This window comes from Sus scrofa, chromosome 1, assembly GCF_054392235.1.
Source record: "Sus scrofa isolate SSC_HxYL_T2T_F1_AM1 chromosome 1, Sscrofa_HxYL_maternal_Yorkshire_Landrace_v2.0, whole genome shotgun sequence".
Taxonomy (NCBI): domain Eukaryota; kingdom Metazoa; phylum Chordata; class Mammalia; order Artiodactyla; family Suidae; genus Sus; species Sus scrofa.
In genome coordinates this window covers 66,975,454-67,002,112 of record NC_139383.1, presented here as the reverse complement: position 1 = coordinate 67,002,112, position 26,659 = coordinate 66,975,454, and the positions used below count along the sequence as shown (strand labels likewise).

General features: G+C 40.1%; 2 protein-coding genes across 5 annotated transcripts in view; one reads left to right on the top strand and one right to left on the bottom strand.

The window, feature by feature from the left end:
- Positions 1-23,795, top strand: part of MCHR2 (melanin concentrating hormone receptor 2) — a 41,880-nt gene extending 18,085 nt beyond the window's left edge. For 2 of the 4 annotated variants that reach the window (XM_085012149.1, XM_085012152.1), the window contains 5 exons: positions 2,144-2,351; positions 10,046-10,255; positions 15,593-15,787; positions 18,436-18,555; positions 21,132-23,795. In XM_085012149.1, coding sequence (XP_084868275.1) covers positions 2,170-2,351; positions 10,046-10,255; positions 15,593-15,787; positions 18,436-18,555; positions 21,132-21,444 — 1,020 coding nt within the window. In that variant the 5' untranslated portion in view covers positions 2,144-2,169 and the 3' untranslated portion in view covers positions 21,445-23,795. Of the gene's footprint in view, positions 1-2,143; positions 2,352-10,045; positions 10,256-15,592; positions 16,762-18,435; positions 18,556-19,393 lie in introns of those variants that run through there. The other 2 variants (NM_001044609.1, XR_014837331.1) reach the window with 2 other exon arrangements.
- The window catches only part of LOC100515111 (uncharacterized), a 441,565-nt gene that overhangs the window by 134,392 nt on the left and 280,514 nt on the right, over positions 1-26,659 (bottom strand). The gene's annotated exons all lie outside the window — the stretch shown is intronic.

The following is a 26,659-nucleotide window of genomic DNA, read 5'->3' as shown; positions in this document are numbered from 1 at the left end:
TCCCTTTTCTCCACATCTTTGACAACACTTGTTATTTTCTGTTTGTTTGGGGTTTTTTTTTCATCATAGCCATCCCAACAGGCGTGAGAAGATAGCTCATTGTGGTTTGATTTGCATTTCTTTATGGTGAATGATACTGAGCATCTCATATGCCTATTGGCCATTTGTATGTCTTCTCTGGAAAAATGTCTAGTTAAGTCCTTCGCCCATTTTTTTTAATTGGGCTGTTTGTATTTTGCTATTGAGTTATATAAGTTCCTTATACATTTTGGATATAAATCTCTTATCAGGTAAATGTTTTGAAAATATTTTCTCCTATTTCCATAGGTTGTCTCTTGATTTCGTTGATTGTTTCTTTTGTTGTGCAGAAGCTTGTTAGTTTGATATAGTCCCACTTGTTTATTTTTGCATTTGTTCCTTGTACTTTTGATGTCATATCCAAAAAAATCATTGCAAAGACCAGTGTCAAGGAGCTTTTTCCCTATGTTTTCTTCTTGTAGTTTTACAGTTTAGGTTCTTGCATTTAAGTCTTTAATTTATTTCAATCAGTATATAAGCAGTGCTTGTGTCTTCAACTGCTTGCTGGCCATTACCCTCAAAAATATTTTGAGGATTCTCTGAGGCCTAGGATGGCTGTTTTTTCCTTTAAAATGGATTTGCATTTGCATCTGTCTAGTACTCAGAGGCCTTCATAGGCCTTGACCACATCAGATTAGGTTCAAGCCTTGGGAGTCCCTGACCTGCCAACTCAGGGTACAAATCTGAGAAAGGATTCTTCAGGATCCTTCCAGAGCAGGGTCTCTGGAAGCTACGACTTCCCAGAGAATATCTGCTTCTCTCGTCCTTCCCTCTTTCTTCTCCATCCCAAAGGCACCAGGGTCTCTCAGCAGTTCTCAGTGGTTGTGGAAGTGGGAGAGGAACACCTAAATCAGGTCCGTGCATACCTAACGATGTCACTCCTGGGGCTCCAGCTCAGAGGAAGGTTCTTCTGAAAAATTCCCCACCACCAGTAGGCTGAGCGCCTTGACTTCCCTCTGGACACAGCATAGGCACTGAACCAGAGCGCAAATGGTTGTGGCATTAGTAAGTACCTTCTGGATAAAAATACCCTTGATGCTTCAATAGTCTGTTTATCTTGCAGTTACCAGATCTCATCCAAAAACGGTCCAGGGAGGGACCACTAAACTTTTCAGATCTTGAATAATTTTAAATTGCTGTACATATGCATACACACACACACACAACACACACACCTATTCACACATACCCATATGTAGATTTTGCTCAGAATATTTTATTGTTTTCAGTGGGAGGGTGAATCTGAGTTACTCAGTTTACCATTGCCAGGTACAAGACTTAGATGGCATTTTTTTAAATGTCTTTTATCAATATGGTTGGTCAAGCAAATAATTTTCCAGTTCCATTTGGTTTTGTTTGTTTACTTATTTATTTTTAGTTTGGCTGCTGGACGTCTTTTCCTGTGCCATAATTCATCTTTGTACATAGTACCTCAACTTGCTACAAGATTTTTTCCTTCCCACTTTGTCCTTTCCTGATCAAACTCTTCCTCCTTATCCTTAAAGACAGTCCAGGAATCATCTCAGGAAGTCTTATCCCACTTTATTCCTAAACAATCAGAGCTGGTTCCCCCATGCACTTTGTAGCAGACAGATAAGATGTATTTAACAACCTAAGTATTTTGAGGGTCCTAGCCAATATGACTAGACATGTAGTAGGCCAATAAGAACAGATGCCAGCTGAATAAAACCAGTACCAGTGTGTACTGAGTAAATATTAGCTTTGCTCGAAGCGTGCACACTGTCTTAGTACACTGTTCAGCAATTTGCTGCTAAGTATCTCCTCCAGTGATCCGTCACATCATTACAGACAGGGTGCAATCAAGCTCATCCTGGAATCTTACATTGCATGGATTCTTGGTGCAAAGAAAGCTCCAGTACATTTTTTTGCCAGGGATCAAACCCACACCACAGAAGCGACCCAAGCCACTGCAGGGACAATGTCAGACCCTTACACCACCGTACCATGAGAACTCCCAAAAATCTTTGATTAAGTCAAAGAAAATCTATATTGAGAGAACTGCCTTAAAAATTCATTAAAGAAATCACTTCTTATTCCTTCACAGCTTTAACCACTGGAGGTTTGTGAACAATGAATTCACTCCATTCATCTTGTTGTAACACATCTGCTGAATTTTTTAACAAATCCTGGAATCAAGAGTTTGCTTATCAAATCCTCAGCGTGGTGGACACAGCCATTCTCCCTTCCATGATTGGGATTATCTGTTCAACAGGGCTAGCGGGCAACATCCTCATTGTATTCACTATAATAAGGTAAGGGCTTCTTTTTCTTTTCCATGATTTAGGGACATTCTATACTCCTTAAAGGAATCCTTTTCCCCCTGTAAGGAGTTTTCTTAATGAAATCAGGTTTGGGAAATATTTGCTTAGGAAAATTAAAGAAGTTCTACAGATATTTTTCTCGTGTATTAAGTAACATCTGAGTGAGTTGCAGATATAAAATGAAAAAAGCTACGCCAATGCTTACTGCTGAGTTAGTGAATTTGTAAGGCAGCAGTTCTCATTCTTAGTTACATAGTAGAATCACCTCGAAGCTTTTAAAAATCTGAATACACAGTTTCATCCCAGACTAGTTAACTCAGAATCTCTGGCAATGAAGCCAGGTACGGATTTAAACTGCCAGGCAACTATTTAATTTCCTATTAATAAGAGGCTGACCTGGTTTGGCTGGTAAAAAAGACTCTTGCACTCACTCAAGCAAGAGTGACTCTACCTGATTAACTAAAGATTCAGGCCATCATACATGGTGGGCTGGTCCCCTCAATACAGACCACCTGGGTGCAGGCCAGATGGAGAGGCATCTGCGCCCTAGCACCTCCTGCCTTTGCCTCACATCTCTCATGTCATCCAGCTAATGTCCTGCTTCCTCTCAAACTTAGAGCCTGAGGTTTAGCTTGTAGCATAAGACCAGATTACAATCAGCCCTCAGTATCCATGGGCTTGGTACCCATAGGTTCCACATCCAGGGAGTCAAGCAATATTCAAAAATATTTGGAAAAAAATTCCAGAAAGTTCCAAAATGCAAAACTTTGCTGAAACTAGCAACTATTTCTATGGCATTTATATTGTATTTACAACTATTTACATAGCATTTACATTGTTATTAAGTATTATAAGTAACCTAAAGACAATTTAAATTAGTAGGGAGAATACATGTGGGTTATAAGCAAACACCACACTATTTCATATAAGGGACTTGTGTATCTGTGGATTTTGGTACAGGTGTGGGCAGCTGTCCTGGAACAATCCCTGGTGGATACTGGGGGTCGACTCTACTTCTTCTCTTGACAAAATGAATTTAGTGTACACGTGCCCCATCACTACATGATTATCTTTGCTACCCTGATTTTTTTCACATTGTTTTAATACATATGAGATGTTAAAACTTTTTATCCTGATTAACTAAAGATTCAGGCCATCTCTGGTCTTACAGCCACCACTTTAAAAAACTGTCTATATGTATATATTATAAAATACATTCTGAGTTACAGAAAGGATGTTTTCACAGAAAGGATGTTTTCAGCATTATATTAACACACAAAACTACAAAAAACATTTATGTAACTTATTACACAAAGCACAGTTGTAAGCTCATTTGCTCCTCAACACAGCAGTATTATTATGATACTTATTTGAGGAAAGAAGCTCAGGAGAGAAAATGACTCATCTAGCATCACACAGCTAGTGAGTGACAGTCCTGGCACGTAAATTCAGATCCCATGATTCCAAATTCCAGGCTGTTTCTTCCCCATTAATGAAAACAAACAAATCATCCAAAGTAGGAAGATGACTGGATTTGCCATGTGGATGGACAGATCCTCACAGGACCAGTTAAGAACCTCAGGATGGTGATGGGATGACGTGTGCTATCCCTGAGAAAGCCCATCACAGGTCACTTTCTCCAGATGGCTTCTCATCAGCCAGCCTACTTTCAAATCTTTCTTGTCCTTATCTCTGTAGTGAAGTGTAGTGTATCAATGGTGCTTTTTTTTTTAAACCATTCATAACTGAAGATATATTTGATACACTGAAATCCTACTCTTAATGAATTCAGGCCTTCCTTATTGGGTCCTGTAAAGCCATTTGTAAATATCAAGCATTTGAAATTATTTTATAAGTACTAGAAGCAGTTTGACTCAATATGTATCATTAAATACCCATTGTCTGCCCAGCACTATGCTACAGGTTATGTTAATACCAAAGAAAAATGGCAGCAGCTGACTCAAAAAAGTTCATGGTTCAGGGGAGAAGATAAGATTTAAACACATGAATTCATTTGAAAAATAATATGACATTAAAAATAATCCAGTTGGGGGGGGAGGGGTTCAAATAATAAGTTCCAGGAAGGGAGATAAAAGTAATCAAATATTCTCAGAAAGCCTCAAGAAGGCAACAATGTGGGTAGAAAGTTAATAGCTGGAGACACAGGAGTGTTTCTAGCTTTCCCTGTTTACCCACTGTACCTGCCCCCTCTCCTTCCGTCTTTCCCTCACGCCCCTTAGTATTTTCGCCATCTTTCCCTAACGACATAAGCACGTCTCACGCCCATAGTGTTGGTCCCAGTGCTGAGAAACGAAGCCCTCATAAGGTGTTAGCCCTCCAGAAGTGGTTGCATTTTTACAGACAACTTTTACATGCGAAGACTCTGCAGTGTGGATCTCAGGTACAGTGACAAGCTGTTGAAGAAATATTTGGAGCCAGAGAAACTTCTTGGTCCCCCTCAAATTACACTAATAGATAATGGCCTGATTCCCCCAACTCAAATGGAGACAAAGCTGGAATGAAGAAGAAATATGGAATGTGAACTCTTCTCAAAGTCAATACTGAGCTATAATTCCTAGAAACAGATTCTCAGCATAAAGCAAATAGTCATTAAACTGGGGGGGGGGAAATCTGAACAACCATATAAATTTATTTGCAATTACTATGAAAAATCTGCTACTTCATACCATTACCATTTTATAGATAATATGTGAGAAGATATATGTTAATGGAGCTTTTAAGATGAATCTTCTAATCTTCCAAAAAATATTTGGAAGCAACTTAATTTTATTTTTATTGCTAAGAAATTAATATTTTTCTTTGCAAATTGCTTTCCAAAAATTTATAAATCTCTCAAAAAGTCATTTGAAAGTAAATTAGTTTTAATTTTTTGGCTTGGAATTTATCTAACACTTTTTAAAACTGCTCTCCAAAAATTTTAAGGCAATTTATACTAATCTTTTTATCATGCCTTGCCATGATCCTTTATTTGTTACCTTCATAACAGGCAGGTGGCTCAGTTAAAACACTAAGAGTACACTAAAAGTAAAAAGAAATAGATAAATTTAAGATTTAGGACTTTCCCACTTATGATAAATACTTGTATCAGGAGAGAGTGAATAGAACTTAAAGTCAGTAAGATTATTAGCAATGCTGGGACACAAGCAATGAATTAACTTCTGACTTTGCCAAATGAAGACTACAAGTATGCATGGAAAAGAAAATAGATTTAAAGAAGCTAGAGCTTGCAGAATAAGATGTCCTATGTGGCTTTTTTAAAAAGTAAGAATCAGAGTTCCCATTTTGTCTCAGCAGAAACAAACTCAACTAGTATCCATGAGGATGCAGGTTCAATCCTTGGCCTCGCTCAGTGGGTTAAGGTTCTGGCACTGCCACAGGCTATGGTGTAGGTTGCAGATGCAGCTCGGATCTGGCATTGCTGTAACTGTGGCACAGGCTGAAAGCTGCAGCTCCAATTCGACCCCTCCGCTGGGAACTTCCATATGCCACACATGCAGCCCTAAAAAAAAAAAAAAAAGTAAGAATCAATTTATGCATTAGGAGGGTCACTATAAAGTAATGAGGCCAGATTGTTACCAGTCTCTCGTACTTAAATTTATGGGAAGTCAAAGGAAGCCAGGTTAGAAAATGTAGGAGGAAAATTGGGCCAATGATAACATAAGATTTTCTGCATTTGTTCTTCAGAAAGAGACCTATGAACTCAACTCCATTACTCAACTATTCTCCACAGCCCTGGGGTGCCCAGAAAACTACTTCGATAAAGAGATGACTTTTTCTCCTTTGATCCTGCCCCCCTCAACCTTCTGAATACATCTTAATCCTGTCTACTGACAGACCACTTCAAGTGGGCAGAAAATCTCCAAAGGATGCCTTGTCTCCCTAGAAATAAAACATCCCTACTCTGTCATTCTCTGCCCTCAACTGGCTGTCAACTCAATTAATTTACACTAAATCATGAATTAGTAAAACACTTTACTTTGGTGGGCGAGGGGAGCGGTGATGGCTGTGCCCTCGGCATGTAGAAGTTCTGGGCCAGGTGTTCAACCCATGCCATAGCAGTAACAATGCTGGATCCTTAACCTGCTGAGCTATGAGGGAACTCCTGAAACATCTTACTTTTCATCCTTCCCAGTGGTGTCTACATGCTTTAATGATTACAGGGACAGTGAATTAACCTGAAAGAGCACTAATGGTCTAATGATGGAACATGAGTTGCTAAAACAGAGAGGGGAGATGCTTAGAACAAGGCCTCTTCCTTTATCCCACCCAGCTTAAATCATAACTAATGCTCTCCCTGACCAGTTCTTTACTTTCCCCAGAGGGCCAGCTATATGTAAGCTGTTGTCACACCTTTGTTGCACATATACCCTGGCCCCTCCTCTCTTCTTACCCTCCAATTTCCCTCCAATCCTGCTTCCTAGTAGCCAATACAAGCCAAAAGTCAGTTGGCAAGGAGACCTAGGAGCAAATGCAGAAGAGGGGAAAATGGACTTGAGGGAGGGCTGATCAGCAAAGCATCATCCTGCATATGAGATGTTACATTTTTTGTTTGGTTCTATCTAATCCATTTCATACTTTGTCATTTCTGTTTGCAAAAAGTAAATAGAATTTTTAACATAAAAAAATACAAAGAATAAAGTCAAAATCAGTCATGCTACTATTACCAAATAGATAATCACAGTCTGTGATCACTGTAACATATTATTTCACCATATTCTTAAACAAATGTGTAAAGAAACTTGGGGTCATTATCCCATTTGACTAAATATTCAAATAGGAATAGTTTGCTATTTGATTAAATATTCTTCCAAACTACGATTTGTAACAACTATATCATTTATTGCATGGTATTGCAGACTATCATAATTTGTCATAACATTCATTAAATTTGGCCATATATTATGATCACTGATTTGCATTTTTTTTTTTGGCTTTTTTTTTTTTTTTTTTTTTTTTTTTTTAGCGCTGCACCCACGGCATATGGAGGTTCCCAGGCTAAGGGTGGAAACAGAGCTATAGCTACCAGCTGACGCCACAGCCGACGCCACAGCAGTGCCAGATCCAAGCCACATCTGCATCTGCAACTCCAGATCCTTAACCCACTGAGCGAGGCCAGGGATCAAACCTGCATCCTCATAGACACTAGTCAGATTCATTTCTGCTGAGCCATGGTGGGAACTCCTACATTTTTTTTTAATGTTTGGTTCATGAGAGATAGAAGTCTAATGAAATCTGGCAACAGGAAATCTGAAGATAAATTAGACCTTAAAAAAGAAAGCAAGTTGTATAGTTAGAAGTTTTACTATTTCTGTTCAGTTATTTTTAATTTCTATATGCTGTTGCTTTCAGTAAAAAAATAATAATAAGTATAATATGTTGTTTTTATTGCTCTAGTACCTTATGCCCAGATAAATACATCATTTGCTTCAGAATTCTCTTCTGCTATACAGAGTATCATCTAGCAACACTTTTATTTAATTCTTTTTAATTGCCAGTTAATGGCCACTACTGAGTTCCACAAAGGAATTACCATAGCTCATGATCAGTAAATGATGGGTGTCTATCTGCAGGAGAGCAAGGGCCATGGGTTAACTGCTGAAATTAGAGCCTAAGCAACTGCTTATAGTTTATATCCCAATTCAAGTGGAAATAACACCTACTTATAGGCTAAGATTTGTAGGGGTTTTTTAATTATTGTGTGTGTGTATGTGTGTGCGCACGCACGTGTGTGTTTTAAGTGTGGAACTCCTACTGGACTACTAGTGTCAGTTCCTCTCCCCTGACTCCCAATGGCCTGGAGAAGACAGAAGATTAGAGACCAAGGACAGTTGCTTGGTGGCCCTTTCGGCTGACATGATCTTTTCCTCAAGTCTTTTCTCCTTCTTGGTCTTTGTGATATGAGTCATCAACCTCCTGGGGTCAAGAGCCCAACCTGCCTTATCAACAGTGCCCAGGGTGTGGTTGCTGAGTAAGGGGTGTGATTGCACTAGTTCCCCCACATGTTGTGCACACTGCCAGGGCCTGGGTTAAATATCCTGGCCCCAACCTATGCCTCTGACAAGGCTTTGATGGCTGAGATATATAAAGTTCATAGGCTATAGAATTTGCTGTTCCTAATAACAAAGGCACACAGTAGCTTCCAAACAACAGAGCCGTGGATCCAGATTGAACTAGCAATTGTGACACCATCTTAGGGTTAATTCTTACGTGCTCTATAAATTCTTATCTGTCCTCAGTACGGATGCTACTTGTGCCAGATTTGCCTTGACTACTCCCAGGAGAGGGAGTAGACTCCATTTCATGCGCTCCTTGTGCTTTCTCTAGCTTTCTCTTGTCACATTGTAATGTGACCATTTATATATACATGGCTAGCCTATAAGTTCCTGGATGTTACAGTATATAAGTTATTAGCTTTGCCGTCCAAAGCACAATATTATACCCAACATATAATTGGTGCTCAATAAAATGTGCGTTGAATTAACAACTAGTGTCTCCCAGAAAAAGATGATACCTGTTTATTATTAAATGTCCCAACTCTTTGAAGATAGGGACCAACTGAATTTTAAATTTAAATTCTCCTCTCAGAAAATTTGTCTGTCTTCACTTCCCCGACAGGAGGCAAGAGAGTTTTTTCAGTGTCCTCCACCCGTTCACTCAGTTCGGATTTCTTTTCCACACTGTCTGGATTTCCAGGTCTTAATTAATAGTCTTTTCTATTGAGTTAGATTTTATTGCAATATTTCTAAGTAATGGTTGAAAATTTTGGTAACAGTGGCCTTAGGATTTGAACTGACAGCTTCAGTGGCAAAAAAAGAAATGCATTCCACAATGGAAACATTTGTTTTCCCTGTTCAGCTGTATATGGTATGAAGGATAGGTGAAGACAAAACATCTTTTGCCTGAGTGAGCTTAGAGTTGGTATAATTTGTTGCTATGTAGAAACTACTTCAAAACTTAGTGGCTTAAAATAATAGACATTTATTATCTCACATAGTTTTGAAGGTCAAGAATCTAAGAGCAGCTTAGCTGAGTGATTCTGGCTCAGGGTTTCTCATAAAGTTGCAGGTGAAATGTCCATCTTTAGATGACTATCTAAAGGCTTGCTTGGGGCTCGAGCATCTATTCCAAAGTAACTCACTCTCATGCTCAAGTTACAGGTTGTTGTTGGTGTTTGGCAGGGGTCTCTGTTCCTCTCCACATGGACCTCTTCAGAGTGTTGCTTGAGTATCCTTACAAGACGGCAGCTGGCTTTCCCCAGAGAAAGAGGTCCAAGACAGAGCAAAGAGAAACCTCCGCCCCAGGCCTCTATGTCCTAATTTTGAATGTTACACCGTCAATCCCACTACATTCTATTCATTAAAAGTGAGTCACTAAATTCAACCCACAATCAAAGGAATAGGCGTGGGCAATTAGACGCTGCCTCTTGAAAGCAATAACAAAGAATTAGTGGATACATTTTTTAAACTGCCCCAGTTAATTATCAGATAAATAGTTTTAAGTGTTTAAATACTCCCAGGGCAAGGCATTCATGTGTGCATGTGTGATGGTTTCCATTTAACTTTTAGAATTTATTTTGGCAACTGAAAATCTGTAACAGATGGCATAAATTGAAGAAGGTATGTCCTCTCTATGTCAATCCTCCAATTTTCCTCCATTTCTTTCAGGTCCAGGAAAAAAACTATTCCTGACATTTATATGTGCAACCTGGCTGTGGCTGATCTGGTCCACATCATTGGAATGCCTTTTCTTATTCACCAGTGGGCCCAAGGAGGAGAGTGGGTGTTTGGGGGGCCTCTCTGTACCATCATCACATCCCTGGATACCTGCAACCAGTTTGCCTGTAGTGCCATCATGACCGTCATGAGTGTGGACAGGTAAGTGAAGAGCTTTGAAATATCTCAACATAATGCAGGGTTGCCTGTACTTCCCCAAATTCATCCCAATTTAAGCAACATCAGTGTTGGTTTGTAATAGTGAAGCATTTCTTCTTTTGCTTATTTCCCTGTAGGACAGATCAGTTAATATTTTTCCACCTTTCAGAGGTCAAATTTTTTTATGGCCACATCCTCTGCATATGGTAGTTCCCCTGGCCAGAGACTGAATCCAAGCCACAGCTTTGACCTGTGCTGCAGCTGTAGCAATGCCAGATCCTTTAACCCACTGTGCCCAGGTGGGGATCAAACCTGTGCCTCTGCAGTAACCCAAGCTGCTGCAATTGGATTCTGAACCCAATGTACCATAGCAGGAAATCTGAGGTCAATTTTTTTTTTTTTAATGTCGTCTTTTTTTGCCATTACTTGGGCTGCTCCTGTGGCATATGGAGGTTCCCAGGCTAGGGGTCAAATCAGAGCCGCAGCCACCGGCCTACACTAGAGCCACAGCAAGGCAGGATCCAAGTCACGTCTGCGACCTATACCACAGCTCATGGCAACGCCAGATCCTTAACCCACTGAGCAAGGCCAGGGATCAAACCCGCAACCTCATGGTTCCTAGTCAGATTCGTTAACTACTGAGCCACGATGGGAACTCCCTGAGGTCAATTTTTTAATAGGAAACTTAAACACTAAAAATCTCCTTTTTCCCAATCATTCTTGCGATCTCAGTTTTATTTACAATCAACTGCAAGGCAAAAAAAAAAAAAACCCCACAAAGTCATGACATATTGGAAACCAGAATGAATGTCCCCTCATCATTCTTGCAATAAAGAAGCTGAAGTCCTGAGAGGTGAGGAGATTTGCCAAAGGCACATAGAGAGTCCGTGGCAGAGCTGAGAACTGAAGTAGGTCTGCTCGCTCCCTGTCCAGGGCTTTTTCAGGCAAGTTCAATGTCTTGCACACCCTGTCATCACTTAGCAGCTTTAAGGAATAAGTGAAGCACTGAGAATAAGTGGCTGCGAAGAGAAGTCAGAGTACCAGGAAGACCATCTTTTACACTCCTCATTTTGATCGGTTAATGCAAACGCTGCCAATTATACATTATTAGAAATGTGTTGGACTGGGTTCTGTATATGCCATAACCATATTCACCAACCACATAATGTTACTTGAGGAGGTGATGGTGATGGCAAGTGCATATGGAGCCACTGAGGGGTGGAGCCCCATACAGACCCAGGCTGCCCAACCCTAGAGATGGCAGGTAGCTGGCAAGTACCTAACCATCTGGCTTCCCTAGGAAGCATGCAAGGTTGGGTTCCCTGCATCATCCAGATGCCCACACCAGGTCTCAGCAGCACTCCCCAACAGAAGCAAGCCCCCAGAACAATCGTACTAAGCACCACAGTGATCTGCCATCTTGGGGAACAACCCACTTAAGGTCTCAATCCACCTTCTTCCCACCCCAACCCCAATCTAGCACATTTAGCCCCCCTTGCCTTGATCTACTTCTTTCTTTCTCCCTTGCTTCAAATATATTTCACCATTTAAACTACTTTGTGTGTGGAGATATGCATGTTGTTTTTTGTCCAGCTTCCCCTACCCCTCAAATGTAAACCTCACAAAGGCAGGGTCTTTGATCACTAGTACATCCCAAATGTCTGGGTAACAGTGCCTGGCACACAGGTGCTCCAAAAGTATTGATGAATGAATGAATGAATGAATGTCCGTCTTGAGAGCTGTGTTAAATTTCTCTGAGTCCATCCAGGACCCTTTCCAGAGTTCTGTCTCTTTTATCCTTCCAAATAGACCTTTGGGGTTGGAAAGTAAGGAGCAATCCTTCAGCTGGATAAACAAAGGAATAACAGGGTTCACATACATCATTCACTGGATCATTATTATTCAGATGTGAATAATGGTGGTAATGTTTGATGCATTTTTATATCCTGCTGCTTTTCTGAAAAAGAATTCCCCAAATACGTGGTGTACCTTCCAATTTATAATTGACATCATGTTTTTTAATCCTCATACTGGGTGGGTAGCCCTGGTTAGTTCAGCTGATGCTACCAATGCTGACAGGGTGTGGAGTAAAGCCTGGTGAGTTTACCAGGGTTCCAACACCAGGGTTCCAACACCAGGGCTCAGGCCCTGCACCAGACAGGCCCACTGCCAAAAAGCAACTGAAATACAGGCCTCAGCAGTCCCATTCTCAGAAAAATAAAACTTCTTCATACAATGCAAGTGCCATGAAGGCAGGAGCAACTGGCTCGCTCTTTTTCTTTCTTTCTTTCTCTCTTTCTCTCTTTCTCTCTTTCTCTCTTTCTCTCTTTCTCTCTCTCTCTCTCTCTCTCTCTCTCTCTCTCTCTCTCTCCCTCTCTCTCTGTCTTTCTTTCTTTCTTTCTTTCTCTCTTTCTTTCTTTTTGCTTTTTAGGGCCACATCTGTGGCATATGGAGGTTCCCAAACTAGGGGTCAAATTGGAGCTACAGCTGCCAGCCTACACCACAAACACAGCAATGCCACATCCGGGCCATTCCTGTAAACTACACCACAGCTCACAGCAACACTGGATCCTTAACCCACTGAGTGAGGCCAGGGATCAAACCCAAAACCTCATGGTTCCTAGTTGGATTCTTTTCCACTGCATCACAACAGGAACTCCATGGCTTTTTCTTTAAAGAGGGGAACCTGTACCTTTTCTTTAAACCTTTTACTGCAAATGAGGTGAAAGCACATTGTCTGCCTTAGAACAGACCACAGAACATTTTCCTAATGTTCACAGTTTTTTCTGAATATGTGTTTGTGTATGCATGTATCTTACACAGCTAAATAACATGTTTTTTTTTAATTGTATGAACACAGCATGCTAAAATTTTCCTGTCAAATTACAACACTCAGGCCTTTATCCTTCTCCCTGCCCTCACTTCAGAGGATCATATGGTCAGGGACAAACGAAGATTTTTGTAAAACTGAACCTTTACCTCCTCAGCATTTCTTGCCATCCTAATTCTACTAAATTCATAAAAGTGCAACAAAATCTGCAGTTTTGTAGAAAAGAAATGGAGTTTTCTTTGTGAGGCCCAAACTAAATGTCCGTGCCATCCAATAATGCCTTATTGTTTGTACATTTAAATTATTTTAATTGTCAATTTAATGGATCATAAATTTCAAGTGTTTCCCATAAGTCTTTCATTTTCTTTCTCTGATTAGTTAATAACTGCAACATTGTGGAATATTTTTAGTCTATCTTATCCTATCCTGTTCTATTCTACTTTATTTTTTGGTTGAGGCTGCAGCATGTGGGAATTCCCAGGCCAGGAATCAAATCCGAGCCACTGCAGTGACAACACCGGATCCTTAACCTGCTGTGCAACAGGAGAACTCCAACGTGTGGAATATTTTAATAGTGGGTTCCTACCTCCAAAGCAATACAAAAAGTTCTTGTAAACATCTAAAATATTAAAAATGTCTGTCTCCAGGTGAAAGCTATCTAGACTTTCATTAGCGGATGCTTTCGTAAGTAAATTTTCTAAAAGTCAGTACATTGGAGCCAAAATTCCCTATTCATTCATTTAACAACTATGTCTTGAGCATGAACCGGATGCCAGGCACTATCCCAGACACAGGAGATATAGTGGCATTAAACTGTCAGCCCAGGCTCCTGCCTTCATGAGCCTTCCTTTCCAGAGGTGTAGGCAGACATTAAGTGCAGACTCACATAAAGTCAGTCAATGTGTATTTCCACCCAGTCATACATACTAGGAAGAAAAAGCAGATTTCCTCTATAATCTGCATTTACAGTCATGAGTCCTCGTATACATGGGTGGTCAGGGAAAGCTTTCCTGAGAGGAAGACCAAAGTGGGGTCTTACAAGAAGAGCATAAGGAAGTAGAGGCAGGTCCTACCAGGAAGGTAGAACAGCATGTATCCACCCTGAATGGGGATAGTGTGGAGGGAATGCCAGAGAGAGACTGGACCATGCTTCGGCCTATGTGACAGGGAGGGCCAAGTGGAAAAACACCTCCGGGGTCCTGGGGAGAATCCAGAATGTGATCTGAAAGGCAAGGAAAAGCCGCTGAAGGGTTTTCAGCTGGAAGGATGATCAGAGAAGAGTCCCTAATTGATCAAGGCCATGACGCCATCGTCTTTTATCCCAGACAGAATGATGGCTGGGCTGCTGTATAATCACTACCTCATCCCTTCCCTCAGCAGGGAGGGAAGGGGGCCTTCTCTCCTTGGCAACAGCTAACACAGGTGCAGCGTGGGTAAAGAGGGGTGGCTGAGGCACCCGGGCCACAAGCCAGTCCGTGCACACTAAGAGGTCCCTTAACTGAGTGCAAAATGTCCTGCCTCTTGTGCGAAAGTGAAAGAGCAAGGGGATGGGGGATTTTCCATTGTTATAAATCTTCATTAAGTAGCTCTAAAAAAACTTAGAGAAAAGCACAGAATAACTGACCATAATTTACATTTATTTAATGTCTACTCATGCTGCTTTCTTACACTCCTAGCCCTACCCCAGCCCAGCAAAACTGTGTTTTCCCAAGTATGATCCTCCGGATCTGAGCTCTTTTTCATGCTTTAGCTTTCAGTTCGCTCTGAAAAACTCTTGGATTTTCTGGAGGACCAAATCTATTTGGTGTGTCAGGATTTCAAGTTTGATTAACGATTATCTTTTTTTTTTTTTCCTGGATGACAATGGAAAAAAAGAAAAGGAAAAAGAAGCCCCTTCCCCATGAAATTAGTCCATTTCTCCCCTCCAGCCTCCAGCCTAAGTTCTCTTTGGAATCTGCATTGTGTGTACCACTCACTTTTGTTTATCTTCACTGTGATTCTGTGAACTGAACCTCCAGGAGCCTGGGAACACGCCTAGAAAGCCATCGGAGCAGAATGTCTGCCCCAGGTGTCAGGCCTCCTGCTGCTGAGTATTCTTCAACCAGCCGCACACTTTCCCCCTTCCTGTCCTAGGTCAGCACACCCTACTGGAAAGAGGGCCACTCCCTCCTAGAGGAAATCCCAAGTTCAGAGGCAAATTCTTCCAGAGTGTCATGTACAACGGAGGCCCCTTTGTAAAGAAAGAGTTTTGCAGAGCAGAATTTCACCATATTCAGTGCCTTTGTGGAAGTGACAGCCGAGTGGTTTATTCAGACTTGCGAGGTCAAGAATTGTTTTCTCTGCAGGTACCAGCCAGCTCTTATACAATATAACTCGCTTTCACCCTGATAGAGGTGTACTTCAGGGAGGATAACAATACTAATAATTTACTTCTGTCATGAACCTTTCATCCTTCGATCTCAATGCTCTTATATTGATTGTCCCCAAACCCTTCTTAACCGGCTTTTCAGGTACTTGGCTCTCGTCCAGCCGTTTCGACTGACGAGTTGGAGAACGAGGTACAGGGCGATCCGCATCAATCTGGGCCTTTGGGCAGCTTCCTTTATTCTGGCATGGCCTGTCTGGGTCTACTCGAAGGTCATCAAATTTAAAGACGGCGTCGAGAGCTGTGCTTTTGATTTAACATCTCCTGACGATGTACTCTGGTAGGTTGTTAAAACTTAAGAAAAATAGAGTCGAATTAAGTTGTGAAGGGCTTCATCCTCCTTGTCCACACGTGAGCAGCCGTGCAGAGTATCCTTGGGAACCCTCTTAGGGCCAGACTTCCCACTTAGCTCTCTGCTTCCCACCATCAAGTTGATAGTTTGATTTTAAGGAGAGGGTAACCTTTAGGAAAATATTTTGAATTTAATCATGTAACCTTGGTGGGTGCAAATATATTTAAATATGGATTCTAAAGATCACTGTGGCACAATGGGATCAGCGGCATCTTGGGAGCACTGGGACACAGGTTTGATCCCCAGTCCGGCACAGTGGGTTAAGGATCGGTGTTGCTGCAGCTGCAGCCTAGGTGGCAGCTGTGGCTCAGATCTGATCCCTGGCCAGGGAACTCCATATGCCACAGGGGGTGGGGGGTGGGTGGAGGCAAAAAAAAAAGAGAGAGAGAGATCGGTGACAGCCGGACTCAATGAGAGCACAACAATCAAGGGAGGGGTGAACTTTCCAAAAGGGTCTAGGATTCACTGAGGCTCAAACCTTATCAATAGGCAGCTGGAGTTTGGTTGAGTTGTTCTTCACCCCTCCCCCCCAATAATATGTCCGAATCCTAACTCTACTACCTGTGAATATGACCATATTTAGAAATAGCCTCTGCAGATATAATTAAGTTAAATGAAGTCTTACTGGATTAGGGTAGGTCCTAAATCCAAGGACTGGTTCATGGTAAGGAGAGGGAGATTGGAAGAGACACACAAAAGATGCACGTGAATCAGAGGCAGAGATTGGAGTGACATGTCTATAAGCCAAAGAACACCAAGGACTGCCAGAAGCCATCACCAGAGGCTGGAATACACACTTCCTCCCCAAAGGAGGAACCAATCCTGCCCACACCTTAATTTCAGACTCCTAGCTTCCAGAACTGGGAGATGATCAGTTTCTGTTGTTTTAAGCTATCCAGTTTGTGGTCACTTTGTTACAGCAGCTCTGGGAAACTAATATAACCACCAACACAGGCATTTCTTACATTGTAACTTGGAAAGAAAAACTGTCAATTTTTTTTTTTTTTTTTTTAGGGCCACACCCACAGCCTATGGAGGTTCTCAGGCTAGGGGTCTAATCCGAGCTATAGCCTCTGGCCACAGCCACAGCCACAGCCACAACACCACCAGATCTGAACCATGTCTGCGTCCTACACCACAGCTCACGGCAACGCCAGATCCTTAACCCACTGAGCGAGACCAGGGATCAAACCTGTGTCCTCATGGATGCTGGTCAGATTTGTTTCTGCTGCAGAATTCCCTCATCATTTTTCTAGTTGAAATTTTGAACCTAGTATTGAAATCTCTGGTGAAAATTTTTCCATCGCTTGCCAGGTACGGTGCTAGGTGCTTTTTACATATATTATGGAAAGTCCATTTGGCAGATTCCTTTTTCCCATTCTACCACTGGTAATGTCAATGAGTCGTTTCTGCAACAAACAGACATAGTCTGAGAGGGATGGAGGAAGAGGTCCTGAAGGGGTACAGGTTCAGCAACAAAAATCTCCAGACAAGTGCAACATCTATACCATGGCTTGTCTATTCATTATTTCTCACATCAGCACTGACTCCACCCAGAGACAAAAATCAGAAGCCCTCCTAAAGATGATATGATATTTAATCACTGCGGGCTGGTAGATTAACCTGAGTCCCACCCTGTCCAAAAGGAGGGCACAAACTGAGGCTCATTTTATGACTACATGACTTTGCCCTGTGTCAAATAAAGACTATTTTGCACTGACAACTGTTTCTGCTATTTTCAGTGGGTTATCATAAGGGATATTCTGAGGTTTTGACCTCTGTGGTGCCTCCCAGAAGTCCTTATGGTGACTAGCCTGGGGCTAGTGTGCTATATTCAGAGGCTCTCTGGTCCTGGTTCTCTCTCTGCCACCCTGTCCACACCCACGCAATTCTGGTGGCCTTTTTCCAGGACACAGGGGTTCTGCCAGGAAGGAGGACTCCCTGTGTCTGTGCAAACATGAAGTTGGCTCATTCAAGAGCTCCCCCTGGTGGGGCACCAAGGAAAAGATAGACTATTTGACGACAGGTCCTCCTCCACCCCCATGGCCAGGCCACCTGGAGCTGTGATTATAAGCATGAGCTCAGGAGCTCGACTATCTGTCTGGGTTCAAGTATCACCTCTGCAACTTACTAGCTGAATCACCTTGGACAAGCCGTTAACCCCTCTCTGTGCCTTAGTTTCCTCTTCTGTAATGTGAAGATAGTAACAGCGTTGTACTCTTGGGCTCTCACAGATTCAGTGGGTTAAAAATGTAAAGCGCCATGAACAGAGACTACCATATAATAAATGCCACCTGTGGTTGCCTGTAGTTGTTAATAATACTAAATATAATGATAATAAATAAGTATCCTCACCCGTTCTGTACTCCCCTGGCTACTGAGAAGGGCTGGCTTCAAAAGAGTCATTGTTAGAATAATGAAAAGTGGAACTTCTCTACATGAAAGCACCCAAAGATCCCTAACTTTTTTCCCAAGCACTTTTATTCTGGGCCCTGAAAAAGCAGAGAATCTTAAACTATAAAACCAGTTCCTGGAGTCATGAATGTAATGGCCATGTCTTCTCTCTCATTTTACAGGTATACTTTGTATTTGACGATAACAACTTTCTTTTTCCCTTTACCCTTGATTTTGGTGTGCTATGTTTTAATTTTATGCTATACTTGGGAGATGTATCAACAGAATAAGGATGCCAGATGGTAAGTGTATGCCTTATTTTGCTTTATTTGTTAAATGAACAATTCAGAGATCTAAGATATCTACAACAGAAACCTAAGCAACAATCATTTGAAACCCACCACACCCAGACGTAGGGGCATTAATGTCTTTATAAGCATTTTCTGAAAATAAGACATGTCCTGAAGCTACTATTTGAGGATCTCTCCGTGATAAATATCGTAATCACTTAATGTAATGGTTTCATAAAAATGTAAACAGAACTCAAGATTCTATTTAAAAAATTTTATATTTGTCATCAGCAATGTTATTTGAACATTTTATTTGTACATTCTGTAGAGTTATGTGCGTATGTAAATATCCTGGATGTTGTGTATAATTTATAACCTTTTAATTTTTGTGGGTTTTTTTAGTGTAGAGGAGCAGGATCTCATTAATATTTAAATACTTAGCACACGGTTAATTAGGACTACATAAAACCTAGAGACAATAAACTTTAGGAGGACCTTTAAAGATACTCATCTCTAAAACTATATGAATAAATCTAAATTATTTTTTACTTGAAATTGTATGTGTCAAGTTGTTCAAATAAGGCAAGTGGTTCTATGTTAGGTTAAAAATCATTATTAAAATTTGCCTTTAGGAGTTTGCACCATGGCTCAGTAGTCAGCAAACTCGACTGGTATCCATGAGGACACAAGTTCAATCCCTGGCCTCTCTCAGAGGGTTAAGGATCTGTCCTTGCCATGAGCTCTGGTATAGATTGCAAACACGGCTCGGATCTGGCATTGCTGTGGCTGTGATGTAGGCCAGCAGCTACAGCTCCTATTGGACCCCTAGCCTGGGAACTTTTTTGTGCAGTGGGTGTGGCCCTAAAAAGACAAAAAAAAAAAAAAAAAAAAAAATTGCCTCACTGCATTTCTTTTGAAATGACAAGATCACTGAGTTTCCCCACATACCATATGTATAACACGGTAAAGATGTTTTCAAAAGAATGTGCAAACTATTTAACCACTATTAGTCAAAATTTGTGGCAAACCCTGGTACCAAAGGGTGGTCATTTGGCTCATTTAGGTGCTCATTTGGCTCATGACATTTTTTCTTACTTTTTTAAATTATTTGGGAATTTGCATTATTAAAGAATGGTCTATTTAGAATGAGAAAGGGAAGCATTCACAGTTATAGAGAAAAAAATTAGCTTTTAAATGTATCACAGGGAGCCAAGTTGGTGAGAAGGTTGAAATGGAATCATATGGAATATTATGCCATCGACAGCTGGAGAGGATGCTTGAGCCCTTTTAAAACAGTTCTCCAAATCAGATCATTTTGCTCCAACACTTTTCTTAGAAATGCCAAGAGCATCTTATGAAACAAAGTTCATACTGTCAGTTATCCCTCAAAATGCAATATGTTAGAGGAATGATGGTGGCTACTCAGTTGAACTGCAGAGGAATCATTATCTTAGAATGATTTTCAGCTGCCCAATTTTATTTTATATTATTGCCCAGGCTTATCCATCTGCTTCAGCCATGTCCCAGGGAAATTTCTATTAAATGTCTAAAAATGATGTAACATGATGAAGTTGGGGAATTCTAAGTATTTTTTAATTTTAGAATGATTTTAAATATATAGAAAAGTGGCATAAATAACACAGAGAGCCTCCATATACTCCTCACCTAATTTCCCCATTAATGTCCAACCATGATGCAATTGTCAAACCCAAGATAATCGCATTGGTACATTACTATTAACTAAACTCTACCCCTATGTTGGATTTCACCAGTTTTTCCATCCAAGTCCTTTTTCTGCTCCAGGATTCAATCCAAGGGACCACACTGCATTTAGTTGACATGTCTCTCCATTCTCCTCTGGTCTGTGACAGTTTCTCATTCTTTTCTTGTTTTTCATAACCTTGAGAGTCTTAAGTACTTAAGGAGTACTGGTCGGGTATCCTGCAGAATGTCCACCAATCTGGGATGGCCTGATAGTGTATCAGGATTAGACTCTAGCTATGTGTTTTAGGGGAAAAAAGAAAATCTTTTCATCACAACATATCAAGAGGTGCATGATAACTACATGACAGCCCTGTTGTTAATCTTGATCACTTGGTTAAGGCAGTGGTTGCCAAATTCCCCCACTATAAAACATTATTTATCCCTTTCTCTATTCTTTCGAAATGAGTTGTTAAGTATAGGCCACCCTAAAGGGGAAAAGAGGGAAGGCAGGAATTAATCTCCATCTCCTGGAAAGGGGAGCATCTACATATATTACTTGGAATTTTTCTGTAAAAAAGGTTTGTCTTTTCTCTCTCATATTACTCAATCATTCCATCAGTATAGATTCATGTATACTTATGTGACACTTTGGATTTATTCATTTATTTTTTTTTCTCAAAATGTTCCAGCTTTGGAAAACCTGGGAAAGTTTTAAGAGGGACAAAAAAGAATATTTTCACAGATCTCTAAATAAGTAGGCATAAAAATGAGCTTCATACTTCACTGCATAGCCATTATGAACCATCCAGAAAGTTCTGGGCAGTCGCTGCCCCATAATTTCTATGGTTGGTTGTGTTCTGTCTTTCCAAACGTCTTGTCCACAGCTACAATCCCAGTGTTCCGAGGCAGAGAGTGATGAAGCTGACCAAAATGGTGCTTGTGCTGGTGGCAGTCTTTATCCTAAGTGCTGCCCCCTATCATGTGGTACAACTGGTGAACTTACAGATGGGGCAGCCCACACTGGCGTTCTACGTTGGCTACTACCTCTCCATCTGTCTCAGCTATGCCAGCAGCAGCATCAACCCTTTTCTCTACATCCTGCTGAGTGGAAATTTCCGGAAACGCCTGCCTCAAGTGCAAAGGAGAGTGACCGAGAAGATCAGCCATATGGAAAACACCTTGAAACCGAGTTTTTAGAGTGTATATGGACCATCAAAGGTCTAGATGGGCTTGTCTTTGGTTATGGGTCTTATTAGAAAAGGCAGGTGAAATGGTGTACTTGTGACCATTCTTTTTGTGTACTTGTGACTCTGGAACAATGATATAACCATTCAAATGCAGTGAGTTTAATATGCTAATGATAGTGAAACATAAAATATTTGTCTGTATAGGCTTAGGGGATGGCTGAAGAGCCCCAAGCTATGTGGTTGTGGATGTTATGTTAGCATGTTATAAATCAGTCACTGATGAATATGGCTATCCATGACAATCGACTGAAAACTCACTAAGGAATTTGAATTTGCCATCCACATGGTGGCCTCACTGTAACAGTGCCCTTGAGGTTCCTAAGATGGGGCCATCTTACAATTAGATCTGAAAGTTGGCCATTTTTTTAATCTACAAAAATGTCAGTTTCATGTGGTCTAATCTAATGCCTTCCACAATCAGCTCCACCTGTTAGCATGATAGTTAGCATGTACTAGACACCTACAACATGCAAGATGACATGTAACAAACCTGTGAGGTAAGTTTTACCTCAATTTACTAAGGCTCAGAAAGGTTGAATGATAGGCCCAATGCTGCACAGCTCCATAAAAGCTGGGCTGAAATTCAGGTCTGCCTGTTTCTGTACCTATCATACTGGAGAGAGCCAATAATTGAGTTTTGTTGTTGGGTTTTTTGCTTTCTCCTATACTCCTGGAAGAAAAGAACTAAAGTCTGAAAGAAATGAGTTCATATTCTTTAAAAAAATGAGTTGAAGCATATTCTTTTGCATTTAGCTTTGTTCTCCTACCTATAAATGATAGAATAATAGTAGTATTCTTCAGGATGTTAAGGTCACTCAGATACATTCTCTTTAGGTTATAGTGTATATTTGTTCAAGAAGGTAATTAGCTCTTCTTTTCGTAGATGTTCATTATGTCTATCTTTTCCTTTTCTAGCTTGTATAAAACATACACTTTGATATAGTAAGGAAAAATGCTTTTAAAGCCTATATTCTCAACAAAGTTAAATATTTTATTTTGTTTGTGGACAAATCTGTAAATCCAATCCTTCATGTAAATGCACAAAACCAATTGCTCCATGGACATCTGAAAATGGATTTTAATCAGCCCTTTATATAAAAGTCATATAGAGATCAGGTTTTTATTAACCTGATCTCCAGTTTTATATCTCAGTTGCAAAGATAAATGATTTCTAACCCAATGTATTTGGTTCCAGATCTTTGAGAGGCCATTTTGGGAAAAGGTAATATCAAAATGCGTATCTGGATGAAAAGTTGTATAAATGGAATTACAAACTGAGACAGATCACATCTGAGATATTTCAGTTCTGTACCGAGGCCTGGAGAGCTACACACAGAGGCCGGATGCACCTTTAGAGTTTCCATCAAAAGCTGTGCCATGACTACAACTGTAGGGGCCTTCATTATAGCTTTTCCAAGGTGTAACAGCCAGGGTTCAGTGAATAACCCCGACCTCTGAAGACCCAACACAGTGGGTCATAAACACATGTTATTATTTGATAACTGACGAGCAATTTAAGAGTTACTCCATTGTCTTTTTCAATATGGAAAACATTGTGATTTTAAAGATTTAAATGATTTTTTTTTTTTTTTTGTCCTTTTGCCTTTTCTAGGGCTGCTCCCACAGCATATGGAGGTTCCCAGGCTAGGGATCTAATCAGAGCTGTAGCCACTGGCCTACACCACAGCCACAGCAATGCAGGATCCAAGCCACGTCTGCGACCTATACCACAGCTCACGGCAATTCCGGATCCTTAACCCACTGAGCAAGGTCAGGGATTGAACCTCATGGTTCCTAGTCGGATTTGTTAACCACTGAGCCACGACGGGAACTCCTCCAAGATTTAAATTATTTTAAACCAATATTTTTCTAATAACACTTGCAATAGGCCTCAAATAATTCCAGTATATAAACTGATCAGTGAATTATTTTAATTTATATTTATTAAGAGTTGTAAAAAAATTGGCATTTCACTAAAATATCAAAGAAAAAAGGTCACTAATAAATTTACTTTTGTGCCTTTAGCCAGCTTTTCTATGCATAAGAATACATATGTATAGATTTGCAGAGGTGGTTTGACAGACTCTTGGTGTGTTTTGTATTTTTACTCATAATATGTATACATGTTTACTTTCAAGAGGAGTTAATGATCAGTTCATATATCTAATTAATACTTGGGTATTTGATATTATATAAAAATCACAATTGTATCCTTCCTCTATGCTTATTCAATTTTAGGTGACTCACTGAAATTTTAATTGATTAATATAAATCAGTGAATAAAATTTGCTTGTACATTAATTTATTCCTGGCTTGTAGCTTCTTAAGGTTTTCTTATAAGAAGAGATTTCCTAGTTCCTTAAAAATAATTTCTCTTAAACAAGGAATAAAGATTTAAGAATAAGTAAAATGTGTCCTAAATATGGTTAGTAGTCTGAAGGTACTCATCACACCAGATTATCAGAAATCTAGGTACTTGTATTACACCTGAAGTCCCAGGAATTACCACTTTTAACAGGTATGATGTTAACATTTCTCCAAAGAACATATACAGATGGCCAGTAGACATGTGGAAAGATGTTCAACATCACTAACCATTAGAGAAATTCAAATCAAAACTACAATGAGGTACCACCTCACAGTGGTCAGAATGGCCATCACCAAAAAGCCTACAAATAATAAATGCTGGAGAGGGTGCAAAGAAAAGGGAAATCTCCTCCACTGTTGGAGTCAATGTAAGTTGTTTTCTATGGAAAACAGTATGGAGGTTCCTCAGAAAACTAAATACAGAACCACCGTATGATCCAGTAATCCCACTCCTGGGCATATATCCAAACAAAACTACAATTCAAAAAGATACATGTACCCCATGTTCACTGCAGCACTATTCACAATAGCCAAGACATGGTAACAACCTATATGTCCATCATCAAATGAATGGATTAAGAAGATTTGGTACAGGAGTTCCTGTTGTGGTGCAGCAGAAACAAAGCCAACTAGGCACCATGAGGTTGCGGGTTCAATCCCTGGCCTCACTCAGTGGGTTAAGGATCTGGCATTGCCATGAGCTGTGGTGTAGGTTGCAGACGTGGCTCGGATCTGGGGTTGCTGTGGCTGTGTCATAGGCCAGCAGCTGTAGCTCCGATTCAATCCCTAGCATGGGAACCTCCATATGCTGTGGGTATGGCCCTAAAAAGCAGAAGAAAAAAAAATTTGGTACATATATACAATGGAATACTACTCAGCCATAAAAATTCCATTTGCAGCAACATGGATGCCACTAGAGATTATCATACTAAGTGAAGTAAATCAGAAAAAGATAAATACCATATGATGTCAATTATATGTGGAAACTAAAATATGTCACTAATGAATCTATCTAAAAAACAGAAACAGACCCACAGACACAGAGAACAGTCTTGTGATTGCCAAGGGAAAGGCATGGAGAGGGTTGGACTGAGAGTTATGGGTTAGTAGATGTGAACTATTATATTTAAAAAGTATAAACAGAGTCCTACTGTATAGCATAGGGAACTATATACAATCTCTTGGGATATACAAAGAGATTGGAATAGAACATAAAAAGAATTTATATATATGTATAACTGAGTGACTTCTCTGTACAGCAGAAATTGGCACAACATTGTAAATCAATTATACTTTAATTTAAAAAATTAATTATAAAAAATCACAGGGATCATGGAACTTTGGACCTGAGAGGTATTTTAGACATTATGAAATGAACCCCAATTAGATCAAATTATTAACACAGTCCAATGTGTATCCAAAGACCTGTACCAAATGCAAGGATCAAGAAACCAGCCCTGAGTTCTTTTTCCTGGGACAGTTGAAAACAACCAATAAGAAAATTAAAGTTGACATTTTACAAGATGAGAGTTTAGTGAGTAAATCAAGACTGGAGGATTATGTTTTATTGTTTTGTTGTTGTTGTTGTCTTTTTTTTTGTCTTTTAGGGCCTCACCTATGGAGGTTCCCAGGCTAGGGGTCGAATCGGAGCTCTAGCCACCGCCTATGCCAGAGCCACAGCAACACAGGATCTGAGCTGCATCTGCAAACTACACCACAGCTCACGCAATGCCAGATCCTTAACCCACTCAGCAAGGCCAGGGATCAAACCTGCATCCTCATGAATGTTAGTCTTGTTTGTTAACCACTGAGCCACGAAAGGAACTCCCAAGGAGGATTATGTTTTAAAAGTTGTAGAATTTTTTTTTAAATAACTGATTCTTCATAATTGGTTTGGACTTCTTGTCAGGATGGCAGAGATTAATTTTCCAGTCACTCCAAAGAGTTCTACGGAATAAGCCCAAAGCAAAATATAGAACTTAACAATATTTTCTTTTACTATCCCCAGTTTTTTGCTGACACTATTCTATGCCAAGAATTTAGTTCATTCTGCAGGTAATCTCCTCCTTCATCTAAGGCTAGGAACAGCCCTGCAGCCATGACTCCTTTCTGACTTCACCCAGAAAGAATAACAGCAAACTGTTTCCTTTGTCCTTTTAGCAATTAGCTCTGACAGAGCTATAGTCCATTCCAAAGATGAGGCTAAACTGGTATCTTCATTTCTGGTGCTTGTAAATGTATTACTTAATATGCATTTATAGGACAATTTACCTCCAAGGCTCTATGCTGGGCTCCACTGAATAAAAAAATTTTAAATGCCTAAGACATCACCGAGTCTCAAGAACTGAATATCCAATGTCTCCTGTGTTTCCTGGAGATCATCTCCACCTTCTTGGATGAACCAGAGAATGATCAACAGCGATAACTCAATTCTAAAATGCAATTTGTTGTAAAATGCACCATTGAGTGAATAACTGCCTTTGGGAACAAAAATACAGCATTAAAGATTTGCATTATTAGTAAGATAGACCATAATTTTAGCAACACTAACATGTGGGAAAATGCACATCACAGAATTGAGAAAAAAAAATACAATTCACTGATGCATTTTCTCCTAAGATTAAAAGTTCCACTCAGAGAAAGAATTCTCCACCAAGTGCTTCTTCACTACTAATAAATGCCTAATCCAAACACATAAATGAATCATATAAAAAGATTAAAAATTGATTAAACATATCACAAAATGTTTTATTTTTCAGGAACAGGATTGAGAAAATATAAATAATTTTGAAATAAAT